This window comes from Micromys minutus, assembly GCF_963924665.1.
Source record: "Micromys minutus genome assembly, chromosome: 12".
Lineage (NCBI taxonomy): Eukaryota > Metazoa > Chordata > Mammalia > Rodentia > Muridae > Micromys > Micromys minutus.
This window is the reverse complement of record NC_137981.1, coordinates 43,717,638-43,734,570: the sequence shown is the minus strand read 5'-3', so window position 1 is coordinate 43,734,570 and position 16,933 is coordinate 43,717,638. Positions and strand designations below refer to the sequence as shown.

General features: G+C 37.8%; 1 protein-coding gene across 1 annotated transcript in view; it reads right to left on the bottom strand.

Annotated features, from left to right (window-relative positions):
- The window catches only part of PIGN (phosphatidylinositol glycan anchor biosynthesis class N), a 120,378-nt gene that overhangs the window by 34,579 nt on the left and 68,866 nt on the right, over positions 1-16,933 (bottom strand). Inside the window, exons 19-23 of the mRNA XM_080926400.1 lie at positions 16,290-16,389; positions 16,114-16,206; positions 15,040-15,131; positions 6,906-7,008; positions 2,773-2,881 (exon numbers count right to left, since the gene is read on the bottom strand). Coding sequence (XP_080782526.1) covers positions 2,773-2,881; positions 6,906-7,008; positions 15,040-15,131; positions 16,114-16,206; positions 16,290-16,389 — 497 coding nt within the window. The remainder of the gene's footprint in view (positions 1-2,772; positions 2,882-6,905; positions 7,009-15,039; positions 15,132-16,113; positions 16,207-16,289; positions 16,390-16,933) is intronic.

Sequence of the window (16,933 nt, the reverse complement as noted above, 5' to 3'; positions counted from 1 at the left end):
TAGTCCCCAGAAATAGACTGTGCCTATTATCACAGAAGTCGACAACTAGAGCTGTAGAGTACTGCCTGATGTATCAGCAGTAGGAGAGAATCACTTCACCTGGGTCAGAGTGGAGACATCACCCTAGAGAACCATGATGAAAAGGGGCGGCAACAACAAACACAGACTCTTGTCTATTTCAGAGAGCAACTGTACACAGCTGCCTAACAGGTAGGAAACTCGGGTGAAACTTTGCTGGCTCACTCACTAATGGTTTCTTTGGGGATATAGGTCAGGCTTATTAATCTATCTAAGGAGAAGTTTACACATATGTTAAATAGGATGACACTTAAGAAAACTTGCCTTTAGTTTTAAGTGCAATCTCACCTATAGTATTAGCTGTTACCTTTATAAGTAACCAGTCTCTTGTAAAGTAAGCTAAATATACAGACAATTTTAATTAAATCTATAAATCCCCACAAGTCCTTCTTGTAAAGCCTTAGCTGAGGTATGTAGGTAGGTCAATAATGCTATTATCTGATGCATACACTAACTGCAAGAAATAGCTTGCAATGTTTCTTATTTTAAGTCAGGTCTTGGTTGTTGTATGTGGATTCTTTTTTCTCTCTCCAAAACTCAAGGCCTCAGGCACACTGGGCAAGTATTGTATCACTGAGCTACAGCCCCAACAAAAGTCAGTTAAAATGAAACAAGCTTTTCAATATTGAATATTTCATCTCAGTTTTGTTTTTGTCTGAAGTAATAATAAGGTATTAAAGAGAATTAAGAGCTTCCATTCTAAGTGACATAAACATATTCATACGTTATTTTATTGGGCACTTACGAATTTAAGCAAAATATACCTGTTGTAGCCACAGCATGGTTTGTTAGTGTTGAAGGTAGATCTTTGGAAATGCTAAAGAATTTCTGAGTTGTTCTTTCATGCTTCATACCACTTGATAGGATTCTTGAAGCTAATACCCAGCCCTACCAATGATAAGGAACTAATTCTTCTTTAAAGTATTCCCAGGGAAATATTTATGTAAATTGGCTGATTCTAACTGTAAATTTCTTCTCTACCATCCAAGCACAAATACATGATCCATAAAGATATGAATAAACTACATAGGCTATCTAAATTTCAGAAGGAGCAGGATAGAATTCTTATCTGCCATGCATATTTGTTCTACTAAAACATATGATGACAACACCAGAACTACAATCTAGCTTAACAAACAAAGGTACTTTTCTTTTCTTGTTTTTCTCTCTGGTCTCCTCTCTTCTCTCTTTTCTTTTTGGACAGGGTCTCACCCACTATACAACCCTGGCTAGCCTGGAACTCCCTATAAAGAGTAGGCTGACCTTGCACTTGAGAGACACCAGCCTCTGTCTCCTCAGTACCAAAGGCCACTCCTGGACAAGGGCACTGTTTCTGTTTTTGTTTGTTCTCTCTCTCTCTCTTTTTTTTAATTATTGAAAAACTTTATTTTAAAAAACAAAGATAAATGTACAAATTTTCAGCATTTTTACATAAAAGTATACAAATACTTTTTTTAAGGTTGTAATTAAGTATTTGTGGGTACATATACATACACATATGTATATATGTAACAATAATATAGGAAAAGAGGCTATTAATTTGAGGGGATAGGAGAGAAACTGGGAGGGGCTGTAGGGAGGAAAGGGGGATATGATACAGTTCTATTTTAATTAAAATATATTTTTTTTCTTTCTTGAACTTCACGCAGTCTGTGAGTTGTTTCTGGGGTGTTCAGAGCTATCTGGGGTTAGTATCCAATTATCAGTGACTGCATATTATGTCTGTTCTTTTGTGACTGAGTTATCTCACTCAGGATGATATTCTCTAGATGCATCAATTTTCTTAAGAATTTCGTTAAGTCATTGTTTCTGATGGCTGAGTAGTATTCCATTGTGTAAATGTACCACAACTTTTGTATCCATTCATCTACTGAAGGACATCTGGGTTCTTTCCAGCTTCTGGCTATTATAAATAGAGCTGCAATGAACATTGTGGTACGTGTATCTTTGTTGTATTTTGCTTTGTTTGAGACACTGTGTAAACCTGGCAGGTCTGAAACTCAGGGAGATCCTCCTGCCTCTGCAAAGAAACTTGAAATACTGTAAGCAAAACATACAAGTAACTCCATTTCTATAATATCCTTGAGACTTTCTTCCTTCTACCTGTGTTCACTCCTGAGGGAGGTGTGAACTACCATGTGAGTGCTGGAAGTGCACACAGCATCCTCTGAAAAGTAGTGAGCACTTAACCACGGAGCCATTCCCCATCCCCAAATCTAACAGTCTGAAAGAAGATGCCACACAGAGGAACATGACTGGAAACACCTCTGTAGCTTTATAAAATATATATCATGCTGAGAAATATCTACTCAATGTTGGTTTTGGAAAGGGAAACAAAATTAAATCATTTACTAATCTGTGTAAGAAAATACAAAGACAGGAAAATTAAATATAGGTGGTGCATATACAAAATGGAATATTCATAAAAACTTTGCTCTAAAATCACTCAATAGATTTTTACTAGATGTTCATAAGTATACAGTCTAATTATCAAATCATAAGTATTCTATCAAGTAATTCTAATTAATCTGTGTGTTCCCAAGTCTACTTCTTTTGGGTCAAATTCTAGAAGGAAATAGAAATACTAGCTGGCTACAGCTTTCCTTCAACAGAACTATTTCTTTCAGCACAACAATGAAGACAGAAAAGTGACTGGAGGTCAAGTTTTCCCATTTGCTTTGAGTGGCCACTTACCTAGTGTTGCCCAGCTCACAATCTGATTCAGAAGAGGCAGGCCTTCTTTCTGTAACAGGCTGTGGTGAGTGCTGTACACAACATACATGGAGAGCACTGTACTCAGCATCTGAAAACACAAACCAGCTTAGCAAAGGGGAGGCAGAGGAGGTGACAACTACCAAGATGCTTAGACACTGCTGAGAAAAAATGGAATGCAGCTGAGATCCTGGAGTCACAGCGTGCAGCCTTCTTCTGCTCCAGAGCTATAATCAGCACTGCCATGCTAAGCCAGACTTGCCCAGGGTGACATGAGGCATGCACACTGTCGAGAGTACCGTGGTTCACCTCACCAGAGCTTCTGCTACAAGTATGTTACAAATGCCGAAGGTTTCTCAGACTATGTGAACAGAGGAAGTGTACTATTTAGTGCCTTTCCCACCGCTGTTCTTCTGCACAGTACTTTCTGTACATTTATGTATTCAACACAGTTTTGTGGTCTGTGTATTTACCAGGGCAATGCTCACAGTAGTTACTGTATGAAAGGAGTCAGCTTAAAGGCTGCTTTCATAAGAAACTACTTGGTTGCAAAATAGCCTCTTCTATTCATTTATGTGTTGTCTGCTTTTGTGCTAACACATTAGATATGAACATTTTTACCATCTCCTTGCGCATGACAACCAAAAATATTATCCAGCTATATAGGAAAATGACTATTGATCCCTGTCAATAGTGAGTTAATTATCATTTTTAAGAAATGAGCTAAAGTGTGACTACAAAAAAAAAAAAAAAAAAAAAGCTCTCAGGCGTTTAGATCAGTGATCTCCTTATCAAATCCTGAAGATTACTTTGTTTTAAGACACAAACTTTTCTGTGAATAAAGCTATGATGTATCCCTAGGATCCTTTCTATTGTAAGACATATTCTCAATTCAGAGATGCTAAAATTGGGGGAAAATGTATGCCTTGGAATCAATAAAATATGTCAGGCAGCACAGAAATTAATGCAAATTACAAGAGATAATGCAAGAAAGAACTTTGTAATGGAGTTACATAATACTCCGGGGTATTTCTAACAAAGTATATGAATTTAAGCATAATATCCTTCAGTCTTCTGGAGTGAGAATCAGAAACACATGTTCCTGTCAAAGCTCTCATTATAGTGGGAGGATTCTGTCAAAACTATCCCAGTTTTAGAGGAAAGGCAGTGTGCTACTTACAATGAAGCATATGTTCCAAAGCTCTGTAGCATGTTTACAAAGGATTTTTTCTCTTCTTATGAGCTCACTCTTGCTCTCCAAGAATGAACATAACTTACTGAATTTTTAAGCATGGCTATATTTTTATTTCATACTACTTTGGAAATAAATTATAGTGTTTTGTCCTGAGAGAACTTTTTAAGAAGACTCCTATGGTTTGGTAGAGCTCCATATATGGTTATCCATTAAAAGGGGGCAGGGGAGCTGGTGTGGAAGTCGTAAAAAGGGAACTCATATTGGTGGGAGTGTAAACTAGTGCAGGTCTTTAGATATCAGTCTAGAGGTTTCTCAAAAACTAGAAGCAGAACTGATGTATGACCTAGGTGTATCTCTCCTGGGCAAACACCTCATATTCTACTACACACACACACACACACACACACACACACACACACACACACAAAGACACTTGTATACCCTACTACTAGTAGTGTTCACTGCTACTCTATTCACAATAGCTAGGATTAACTAGCTATCATAATAACAGAATTAACCTGTACGACTATTAGCAGATAAATGGATCAAATATTCAGCTTGACTGGCCATGGCTATTTCACACATGAACTCACACTGCTGTGCATGTGAGCAAGCCAGACAACATTCTGGCAGATAGGGAGGTACTCTCCAAGCATCACCCCTAAATGAGGAGATATTGGAAGCTGATGGCTGTGGGAGAGGAAGACTCATTCTTTATGAGGGTCTTCCCATTGGCTGGTTTCCCATGTTCCAGTGGATGGCCTCACACCCATGCATGTATAGGCAGCACTAGATAGACTTAGTGGTACATCTACACAATGGAATATTATTCAACTATAAAGTAAAATGAAATAATCAAGTTCATGTGTAAATGGATGGAACTGAAAATAATCATTCTGAGTGAGATATCTCAAACTGAGAAAGACAAACACTGTTTTCTCCTGTATTTGGACAATATATTTGATCCTTTACATATGTATGTTTAAATTAGAGTACCAATAGGTGACAGGAAACCAGTACAGGATCACAGCAGGGCGCTCAAGTTGTTAGGCAGGATGATCCCAAAGACTCTTCTCAATAACATTATAGACTATTGCCATTGCTCTCGGCTATCTTCCAGAGCTTGATAGTAAGATTTCTGCTGAAGACACCACAATCTTGATTCATAAAACATGGAGAAACTAAGACAGTACCAACCTAAAAGCTTTCATGGTGTGGGAAGAAGCTCTGCATATTACCAGGGAAGAAAAACAATCACAGTCTTATTCAGCTGTGAATTCCAGCTACAACAATGACAGGACTGGCAGGATAGGCCCACTGGTGCAATGGCTGCACAAACATTATGGGAGTAACCAACCACTTTCTGCTTGGACTTGATTTCCTTGCAAAGATAGAGAACATTCCTTGTATCATTAATTGTGCCAAAAACCTGTGGCTGGCTAGGTCACAGGCCCTAGATTAGAACCTAACACTGTTATTTTGCTAAATGGATATAGTATCTAACTGTCCCCTAAGTACTTATCTTTATACCAATAGAGTAGAACATCTTTCAACTCTCATCAAAGACTACTTTTTGTAGTAGATGGTGATTAATAGAGATCCTGACAAGTAGTCAACATGCAGAGAATAAGGGATCATTATGAAGAGGGGATGGAAAGATGGTAAGGGCCAGAGGTGAAGTCAGCTACCACAGCACCACCGCCTACCTGAACTCACAACAGCCGTGACTGCGTGGCATGCACAGAGCTGCAGGGGATTAAGGAGCCAAAAGCCCAGCACAGACAGAGTGGGGAGTACACAAAGCCTCACCCCATCAGAGAAATTACTGGCTTCTAGTTTTCTTCAGGGAAATGGTCATATTTGGTAGCACAAAGTAGATTCAGTGAGTTTAAAAAACAAGCACATGAAGCTGAGAAGGGCTCAATGCTGGGGGATAAAGTAGGAATTGGAGGGGAGGGAAAGGGGAGTGGATCTGACCAAAGCACATTATATGCATACATAAAATACTCAATAAAAATGGCATAAAGTTGAAGAGGAAACATATTAATGGTACTTGAGAGTAGTTGACAGAGGAAATAAGGGGTTGATATAGTTTATTGTTTATAAGTATGAAATTCTCAACAATAAAAAATAATAAAAACAAATAAATTTTAAATCTTAAAAGATAAAACAATTAGTGGAAACATAAAAATGAAATCGGACTATTACCTATTTGGAAAAAAAAAATGGTTTCTAAGCTGTGCGGTGGTGGCTTATGCCTTTAATTCCAGAACTTGGGAGGCAGAAAAAAGCAGATCTCTTGAGTTTGAGGCTAGCTGGGTCTACAGTGCAAGTTCTTAGACAGAAATCCTGTCTTGAAAACTGAAAAGAAAAAAGGAAAATAAAAGAGTGCTTTCTATTCTAATATATAAAAAGCTATCATTTTACAAAACATAGTATGTAATCTATAACTTTCACAACTCTGTTAAATATGTGCCACACTGACACTGAGAAACAACCTGGAGTTAAATGACTGGAAACTGTGCATCTGTAAACAGAACAGCTGGGCACGAACTAACTTTAAAATACCACAGCCAGCACCAACGCGAGCCCATCCTCCAGGCTGTCCGAAGCTTGCTGGGCTCATGTCAACCCTCCCAGGAGCTGCCGACAAAGCAGTGTGGTGTACGTGAGGACTAGAGGAGTCCCAGTGCAGAGGAGACACCTTCAGCTCCTATCTGCTCTAAAGTCCTAAGGTCTCCTTACCTGCTGATTTCTTGCTGACCCTTTGCTATTCTCTGCACAGTTCTGTGTGCTACCTTAAAAAGAAAACTTCCTTCTCTGGTGACAGAATGTAACACAGGAATGTAACAGAGAATAACACTGACATACATTGTATTATATGGCTAGTATGATATACTATAGAAAAATTTCAACTGACCTGTAACAGAAGTACCAACAGTTCATCCAAATTAATTTTTCTTTTTACGAGAGTTGTTAGAACAGTCAGCCACAGCAGAAGAACCAGCAATCCGGCACCCATTCTGTTTCAAAATATATTCAGGTTCAAACTTTTCCACAGAAGCATACTAAAGGCAGCATATGAGAACATGAGGCAGTTTACGCAAATGTAGACCTCTAATGCTTCTGCTTAATCACCATCAAGTAGTAAAGCTAGCAGAGGAATGATTGGAAATAGCAGGGCAAGCACAGGCAGGGCTAGCTGTAACCACATTCCATAGTTTCTTTCAGTATACATACCTTATTACCTATTTGTGTAATTCATTCCTTTTCATTCATCAACTGCCATGCCTCTTAAACTGAACTCAGTAAATACAGAGAATATAAAAGGCAGCTAAACAAATGACTGTCACTCGGCATCTGCCACAGAGACGATCACTGAGAGAATGGATTCACACAAAGATGGACACAGCACTCCAAAGGCTAAGCAGCTGCTTCTGTCACTGACCCTGGTGTCTCCTCAGCTGACCAGGCAGGAAGGTGGGGCAGTGGTCTCAACAGTGGGGCGTACATCCCTGTCTAAGTCATTTTGTATGTTATCGTGAAGTGGCTAAATTCATTTTCTAGACTATCATGAAGACTGTCACTGAAGTCATAGTTAGCTATTACCAAGAAATTTTAGCTCTTCATATAAATTTGAGTAATAAAACAAAACGTGTGTTCAAGATACAATCTAGAACTCAAAATTTAAAAACTAAGGAAAATGAGTGTTAGAAAAATAAGAAAGTAAAATTCCATGATCAGGTGTATGCCAAGAACATGGCTGATGTTCTTTTTTTTTTTTTTTCTCTCTATTCTTCAAATAGTCTCTGAGGTCATAAGAAAAGACATCAACACTTTAAGATGTATTATACTGAAACTCATAAGACTAGCTATGTAAAATAACAATTTGACATTTCTCTTTCTTTCATTTTAACTCATTGGCAACTGCTTTGCTCTAGTACACTGGGCTCACAGAAATCCAACAGTAACAGAATACACCTATCTTCTCTGTCATCTTATTTTATCCTGAAGTGTTTCACACACCAGTTTCTATGATCTAGAGGATAGAACTGTTATGAGAGATCAAATGGACATTGCAACAATCCCAGAAAATCGACATAAATTTAATATTAATAGCAATTTAAATCAATTTAGATAAAAAACCCATAAGTTTCAAAATGATAAATTTGATTTTTCTCATTTTACCAAGTTTATTTGCTTTTTGAGTCAGTCTTTAACAGAAAATGGAAGTAGCAATTTTTTTATTAAATTGAACAACTTTATTTTAAAAAACGAAGATAAATGTACAGATTTTAAACATTTCTGCAGAAAAGCATATGAATACATTTTTGTCAGTACTTGATTTTTTTAATGGTTTGATAGTGTGCATTAAAATCTTACTAGTTACAATAAGCTTAAAGTACATGTAAAACAAGATGTAACCTGGAAATAGTCAAAGTTTTCTTGGTGTGTAACAAGCATAATGGTTTTTCATTTTCTTTCTCTTCTTTTTTTTTTTTTTTTTTTTTTGGCCTTTGTTTTTTTTGAACTTCATATAGTCTGAAGTTGTTTCTGGGGTGTTCAGAGCTTTCTGGGGTTAGTAACCAATTATCAGTCACTGCAAATCATATCTGTTTTTTTCTGACTGGGTTACCTCAGTCAGGATGATATTCTCTAGGTGCATCCATTTTCTTAAGAATTTCAAAAAGTCATTGTTTCTGATAGCTAAGTAGTACTCCATTGAGTAAATGTACCACAATTTTTGTATCCATTCTTTCCAGTTTCTGGCTATTATAAATAGAGCTGCTATGAACATTGTGGTGCATGTATCTTTGTTGTATATCGGAGCATCTCTAGGGTATATGACCAGAAGTGTAAAAACTGGGTCTTCAGGTAGTACTATGTCCAATTATCTGAGGAAACTCCAGACTGATTTTCACAGTGGTTGTACCAGTTTACAACCTCACCAACAGTGGAGAAGTGTTCCTCTTTCTCCTCATCCTCGCCAGGATCTGCTTTCATCTGAATTTTTAATCTTAGCCATTCTGACTGGAATAAGGTGGAATCTCAGGGTTGTTTTGAGTTGCATTTCCCTGAAGGCTAAGGATGTTGAGCACTTCCTTAGATGCTTCTCAGTCATTCCATATTCCTCAATTGAGAACGTTTTGTTTAGCTCTGTACCCTTTTAATAGGGTTGTTTGATTCTCTGGTGTCTAACTTCCTGAGTTCTTTGTATACCTTAGATATTAGGCCTCTATCACATGTGGAGTTGGTAAAGATCTTTTCCCAATCTGTTGGCTGCCATTTTGTTTTCTTGACTGTGTCCTTAGCCTTACAGAAACTTTGCAATCTCATTAAGACCCACTAGTCAATATTTGACCGTAGAGCATGAGCCATGAGTGTTCTGTTCAGGAAATTTTCTCCTGTGCCTATGTGTTCTAAAGTTTTCCCTACTTTCTCATCTAATGGTTTCAGTGTACCTGGTTTAATGTGGAGATCTTTGATCCACTTGCACTTGAACTTTGTACAAGGAGATAAGAAAGGGTCTATTTTCATTCTTCTGCATGCTGAGTGCCAGTTGGACCAACACCATTTGTTAAAGAGGCTGTCCTTTTTCCATTGAATGTTTACAACTCCTTTGTTAAAAATAAAGTGATCATATTTGTGAGGGCTCATTTCTGGACCTTCTATTCTATTCCATTGATCCACCTGCCTATCTCTTGTGTTTTTAACACAATTGCCTTGTAATATAGCTTAAGGTCAGGAATAGTGATTCCCGAAGATGTTTTCTTGTTGTTGAGGATGGATTTCGCTATTCTAGGTCTTTTGTTATTCTATATGAAATTGCACATTGCTCTTTCCAACTCTATGAAGAATTGGGTTGGAATTTTGATGGGGATTGCATTGAATCTGTAGATTGCTTTTGGTAAGATGGCCATTTTTACAATGTTGATCCTTCCAATCCATGAGCATGGGAGATCTTTCCATTTTCTGAGATCCTCCTCAATTTCTTTTTTTAGAGGTTTGGAGTTCTTGTCATACAGGTCCTTCACTTGCTTAGTTAGAGTCACACCAAGGTATTTCATAGTTTTTGTGACTATTGTGAAGGGTATCTTTTCCCTAATTTCTTTCTCCACATGTTTGTCCTTTGAGTATAGGAAGGCTACTGATTTGTTTGAGTTAATTTTGTATCCAGCCACTTTGCTGAACTTGTTTAACAGCTGTAGGAGTTCCCTGGTGGAATTTTTGGGGTCACATGAGTACACTATCATGTCATCTGCAAAGAGTGATGTTTTTACCTCTTCCTTTCCTATTTGTATCACCTTGATCTCCTTTTGCTGTCTAATTGCTCCCGCTAGAAATTCCAGTAGTATGTTTAATAGGTAGGGGGAAAGTGGGCAGCCTTGTCGAGTCCCTGATTTTAGTGGGATTGCTTCAAGTTTCTCGCCATTAAGTTTGATGTTGGCTGTTGGTTTGCTGTATATTGCTTTTATTATATTTAGGTATGGACCTTGGATTCCTGTTCTTTCCAGGACTTTTAGCATGAAGGGGTGTTAAATTTTGTCAAATGCTTTCTCAGCATCTAGTGAGATGACCATGTGGTTTTTTTCCTTTGAGTTTGCTTATATGGTGGATTGTGTTGATAGATTTCTGTATATTAAACTATCCCTGCATCCCAAGGATAAAGCCTACTTGATCATGGTGACTGATCATTTTGATGTGTTCTTGGATTCGGTTTGCAAGGATTTTGTTGAGTAATTTTGCATCAATGTTCATCTGTGAGATTGGTCTGAAGTTCTCTTTCCTTATAGGGTCTTTCTGTGGTTTAGGAACAAGGGTTATTGTGGCCTCAAAAAATGAGTTATGTAGTGTTCCATCTGATTCTATTTTGTGGAATAGTTTGGAGAGTATTGGTATTAGGTTGTCAATAAATGTCTGATATAATTCTGCCCTGAACCCATCTGGACCTGTGCTTTTCTTGGTTGGGAAGTTTTTGATGACTGCTTTTTTTCGTTAGGTGTTATGGGATTATTTAGATGGTTTACCTGGTCCTGGTTTAACTTTAGTATCTGGTATCTGTCTAGGAATTCATCCATTTCCTCCAGATTGTCCAGCTTTGTTGAGTATAGGCTCTTGTAGTATGAGCTGATGATTTCTTGAATTTCCTCAGTTTCAGTTGTTATGTCTCCACTTTCCTTTCTGATTTTGTTAATTTGTATACTTTCTCTTTGACCTCTAGTTAGTCTGACCAAGGGTTCATCAATCTTTTCAATTTTCTCAAAAAACCAGCCCTTGCTTTTTATTCTTTGAATGGTTCTTTTTGTTTCTATTCTGTCTATTTCTGCCCTACGTTTGATTATTTCTTGCCATCTACTCCTCTTGGGTGTGTCTGTTTCCTTTTGATCTAGAGCTTTCAACTGTGCTGTCAAGTTGCTAGTGTATGTTCTCTCCAATTTCTTTGTGGAAGCACTCAGAGTTATGAGTTTTCCTCTCAGTTCTGCTTTCATTGCATCTCATAGGTTTGGGTATATTGTGTTTTCATTTTCATTAAATTCTAGAAAATCCTTAATTTCTTTCTTTATTTTTTCTTTTTTTGTGACCGATTATATGGTCAATTTTGAAGAAGGTGCCGTGAGGTGCTGAGAAGGTATATTCTTTTGTTTTAGTATGAAATGTTCTGTAGATGTCTATTAATTCCAATTGGTCCATAACCTCTGCTAGTTTCACTGTGTCCTTGTTCAGTCTGTTTCCATGATAGGTCCATTGATGAGAGTGAGGTGTTGAGGTCTCCCACTATTATTGTGTGGGGTACAATGTAATTTTAGAGCTTTAGTATGGCTTCTTTTATGGATATCGGTGCTCTTGTATTTGAAGCATATATGTTAAAAATTGAGAGTTTCTTCTTACAAATTTTCCCTGTAATGAGTAAAAAGTGTCCTTCCTTATCTTTTCTGATAACTTTTGGTTGAAAATCTACTTTATCTGGTATTTGAATGGGTACTCCAGGTTGTTTCTTGGGGTTGTTTGCTTCGAAGGCTTTTTCCCAACTTTTTATTCTGACATAGTGTCTGTCTTTGCTCTGCGATGAGTTTCCTGTATGCAGCAAAATGCTGGATTGTGTTTATTTATCCAGTCTGATAGCCTATGTCTTTTTATTGGGGAAATTGAGTCTAATTATGTTAACAGATATTAAGGAATAGTGGTTGTTGTTTCCTGCTCTTTTTGCTTTAGAAGGTAGAATTGTGCCTGTGTGTCTTTCTTCTTTTGGTTTTCTTGCTTAGGTATTTTCTTGTTTTTACTAGGATGTAGTTTCCCTCCTTGTATTAGGTTTTCCACCTATAATTTGTTGTAGTGCTGGATTTGTGGTCAGATATTGTGTAAATTTAGTTTTGTCCTGGAATATCTTGGCCTCTCCATCTATGGTGATTGAGAGTTTTGCTGGGTATAGCAACTTGGGCTGACACTTGTGTTCTCTTAGGGTCTGCATGATGTCTGTCCAGGATCTTCTAGCTTTCATAGTATCCGTTGAGAAGTTGGGTGTGATTCTGATTGGTCTGCCTTTATATGTTACATGACCTTTTTCCCTTACTGCTTTTGGTATTCTTTCTTTGCTTTGGGCACTTGGCATTTTGACTATTATGTGAACAGAGGAATTTCTTTTCTGGTCCACTCTATTTGTAATTTTGTAGGCTTCTTTTATGCTCATGGTCATCTCATTCTTAAGGGTAGGGAAGTTTTCTTCTACAATTTTGTTGAAGATATTTACTGTGCCTCTTAGTCGATAATTCTTTACCCTCTTTTATTCCTATTATCCTTAGGTTTGGTCTTCTCATTGTGTCCTGGATCTCCTGGGCATTTTGAGTTAGGAGCTTTTTAGTTTTTGCATCTTCTCTGACTGTTTTGACTATGTTTTCCATGTCGTCTTCGGCCCCTGAGATTCTCTCTTCCATCTCTTGTAGTCTGCTGGAGGTGCTTGCATCTGTGACTACTGATTGCTTTTTTAGGTTTTCTACCTCCAGGGTTGTCTCTTTTAGTGCTTTCTTTATTGTTTCCATTTCCATTTTAAATTCCTTCTTCAATTCCTTCATCTCTTTGGTTCTGTTATCCTCAAGTTCTTTGAGTTCTTTGAGTGTTTTTCATGTTTCCTCTTTAAAAGCTTCTATTTCTTTATGCTTTTCCTCCTGTTCATGTTTAAGGATCTCCATCATCATCTTGAGGTATGATTTCAGGTCTAAGTCTTCTTTTTCTGGAGCGTTTGGCATTCCACTGTTTGCTGTGATGGGAGAGCTGGGTTCAGATGTTGCCAGGTTGTCTTGGTTTCCACTGGGTAATTTCTTTTGCTTTCCTCTTGCCATCTTTTTGTCTGTGATTATATGTGGTCTTGTCAGTGATTGGTTCCTGTCTCTCCAGTCCCTGGATCTCTGTTGTTTCTGGTGGTAAATGGCCTGAGCGTTTGGTCCGCATGCCCGGGCCTTCTGGGTGGAAACTGTGTCCTTATGGCAGAGTTCTTGCTCTCCTAAACCAATCGGGGGCCATGCTTTCCGCATGCTTGTACCAGACCTCTATGAGCCATGACTACTTCCAGAGTATTCTCACCTGGCCTGCATCCCTGGATTTCCGCTGCCAACGAATTGGTCTTATAATTCAATATAATTATTAGGTTCTGATTATTAACTTCATTTCTATGACAATTCCTAGTTTTTGTTGTGGCTGTTGTATGAAGCCAGAAAAACCAACAAGCAAATAAAAGTAAAAAAAAAATTTTAAATCAACAGACACTTAAGAATATTCAGTTAATCTTCTTACAGTTATAAAAGAGATACACCCTCATCTATTAAAGGTTAGGCAAAATGTTATAGAAATGCCCAGAGCACTGAGAAGTAAACTATATGATTTACAGTGTGCACTGGTATATATGCTTACAAAAGAAGGATGAGACAGGACACTACATTTAAGGCCAGCCTGAGCTATGTGTACAAACTCTGCCTCGGGGAGTTGGGGGAGTAAAGGAACATCAGCGAGATGAAGCGCAGATAACTTAGTCAAGCACACACAGACAGACACACAAAGATGGACACACACATAAACACACACACAGACACCATGGGGGTTGGGGGAAGTGTCACAAGGTTATATATGATAGCTTAAAAGCAAAGGCAATTAATTATTTTAAACACTTGTCTAGGTCATACTTAGAGGAAATGTACCATTAACACAGAGAATATATTAAAGAATAAAGAAATTTTTTACACAATCTGAATGGCTAAACTTAAAAACATTGCCTAGCAGTACAAGGTCCTGAGGTTGATTCCTAGTTCTGCAAACAAAACAAAACATGAAAGCACAAAATAAATGTAATGCTTGCAAAATAAATAGATTTCCCCCCTTGGAAAAATTTTAATTCAATCAAGACACACTTTAATTTCTTAGTGGTATTTGGTTATGGACACACTCAAAATTAACATTTGAACACATAATAACTTTCACAATGTAACTAAATTTTAAAGATTCTATAATATTCAAAATAAAAAAATCTAAACTAGGAGTAGAGGTAAATTTTAAGTTACTGCTTGGTGCAATTTTACTACCTGTGAAGGTCTCCTAGCATCTCCAGGGAGACCAGGCCTCTCAGGTGATAGGCTACGATCATAACTAGTAATTTAACATTAGTATTTCAAGTTTATTCATGTAATGTTAAGCTCAGAATCAAGATTAGTCATGGTGCTTGGGCTGGAGACATGGATCAGCAGTCAAGAGTGTTTCCTGCTCTACCAAACAGTCCTAGGCCAGTTTCCAGAACCCATTTCAAGTGGTTCCCATATATCCATAACCTAGATCCAAGCGATCTCATGTCCTCTTATGGCCTTCATGGATACCACACATACATATGGCGTGCATGCATACATACACAAACACACACACACATACACACACACACACACACACACACACACACACACACACACAGAGAGAGAGAGAGAGAGAGAGAGAGAGAGACAGAATTGTTTTTAAATGTCACAGTGTCAATCAAGAATAAATTCTACTGAAATGGCAAACAATATTGTACGTACACGAGAGAAAGGTCTGGCTTTCTACCTACAACAGGCATCAATGGGAACACTGCCAAAAGCAAAGAGAAGAAAGCCCAACTCAGGCAGGTGATCTAAAATCAAGAAAAAAAATATATTTAGACAAATATGGTATAGAAATCTGTTTTTAGCATCTCACATATTACATGGCAGAAACTGAAAGAAAAGCTGTGTCAAATTTATTTGGACACTGATACTGTATTAGTTACTTTTGTTATGACAAAAATGTATGACAGGAAGCAATGTAAAAATGGAGGGTTTGCTTTTCTTATAGTTCCACAAATGGTTCTGTTTATCATGGAAGGGGTGAGGAGTTGAGGGGCAGTGTCATAGGTCATGACAGCCAGCAAGAGCTTGAGGCAGTTGAGTACCACACTCCAACCAGTCAGGAAGCAGAGAATGAATGTTGCTGCTCAACTCTGCCTTCTCCTTTAAAAAAAAAAAAAAAGATAGTCCTAGTATTTCAGGAGGGACTTTTCACCCTGACAGTCCCTCACAGATTTCTCCAGAGGCTTATTTTTTAGTGACTCTTTCATTCCATCAAGCTCACAGTTAAGAACAACCGTCACAAATATGGATACTTTGAGTCACATTTACTATCTGCTTTGGGTTGATTTACTGTTTGAAATTTGTATACATGTGTTTCGGTCAACTGCCCTCCCGACTTCTTGTGGCTTCTAAATACTACTGGGTCTGCACACTGCTACTTTCTCAGGAAAGTACAAAGGGGCTACTCCTCAGACTGGAGCTTGGAGTGTGGACCCCTGGGCCACTCTGCTGCTCTAAGACTTCTCCCTCTCTAGGAACTGCAAACTCTGTGAGTGCCGAAAACAAGCAGCTCTGTCTTTGTAAGCTCTCTATATCTCTGGCTCATTCTGACAGGAGCCTGTATAAATCAGTGGCAGAAGTTGGTGTCTGTCCTTCCTTTCCAAGGACCAGGCCCTTTATGTGAATGTTCATTCCACAAGTTTGTTTAAAAATAAACAATTCTTTGAGCCAAACATATAACAACACAAAGTAATTACTAGTCTGTTTTGCCCATGTGAATACTTAAACCTTTGCTCGAGTCCACAGCTGAGTGAGAAACGGCCAACCTGCAAACACAATCAGTCCAGCTGTCAACATGTAGCGGTAGAAGAAACTGAGCACCTGGTGAGATATTGCAAAGGAAATGAAGAAGGTCACTTAGTGCCAGAAACATAAAAACGCAAGATACCTGGTCAGGTACTTACCAGTACTTCAATACCCAAGGTAAAGACAAGCACACAGGCAACAACATGGCTCAGGGGAAAAGCCAATAGTGATTCAACCAGGTCCTGAATAACTTCACGTCTGTTTAAGGAGATGATTTACAAAATGATTACTTACAATTTGCAATAGCATATAAATATTAGCAATATAATGCAAAATTAAAACTGCACAAAGCCCCAAGTCCCAGATGTTTCTGTTTATAAATTATTTAGAGTTAAGATAAATGGTAGCAATTTCTTTTAATGGCTTTGATTACTTTTATTTGTGGAAATCTGTATTTTAGTAAAAATGATGATAAGCATTTGCTTAGTTTTATAAATATAAATAATGATAAATATTTTTGTATGACCTTAGTTTAAACAAAGGTATATGCATTACAAATAAATCAAAAGTAAAGTAAAATGAACCCAAATATATGCAAACTGAAAAAATGCTGAAACTCATTGAAACACCCTTAGATCTACCATGGAGCTACACCCAAAGCCTTCATAAAGAACGTCTTAATTGACTGACTTTTATTTATTTTCAGTACTGAGGACTGATTCTAAGGCTCTACACATGCCAGACATGCAGTCTGACACTAAGCTAAAATCCTAGCGTTTTCATTTAAACTTTCTGTAGTCAT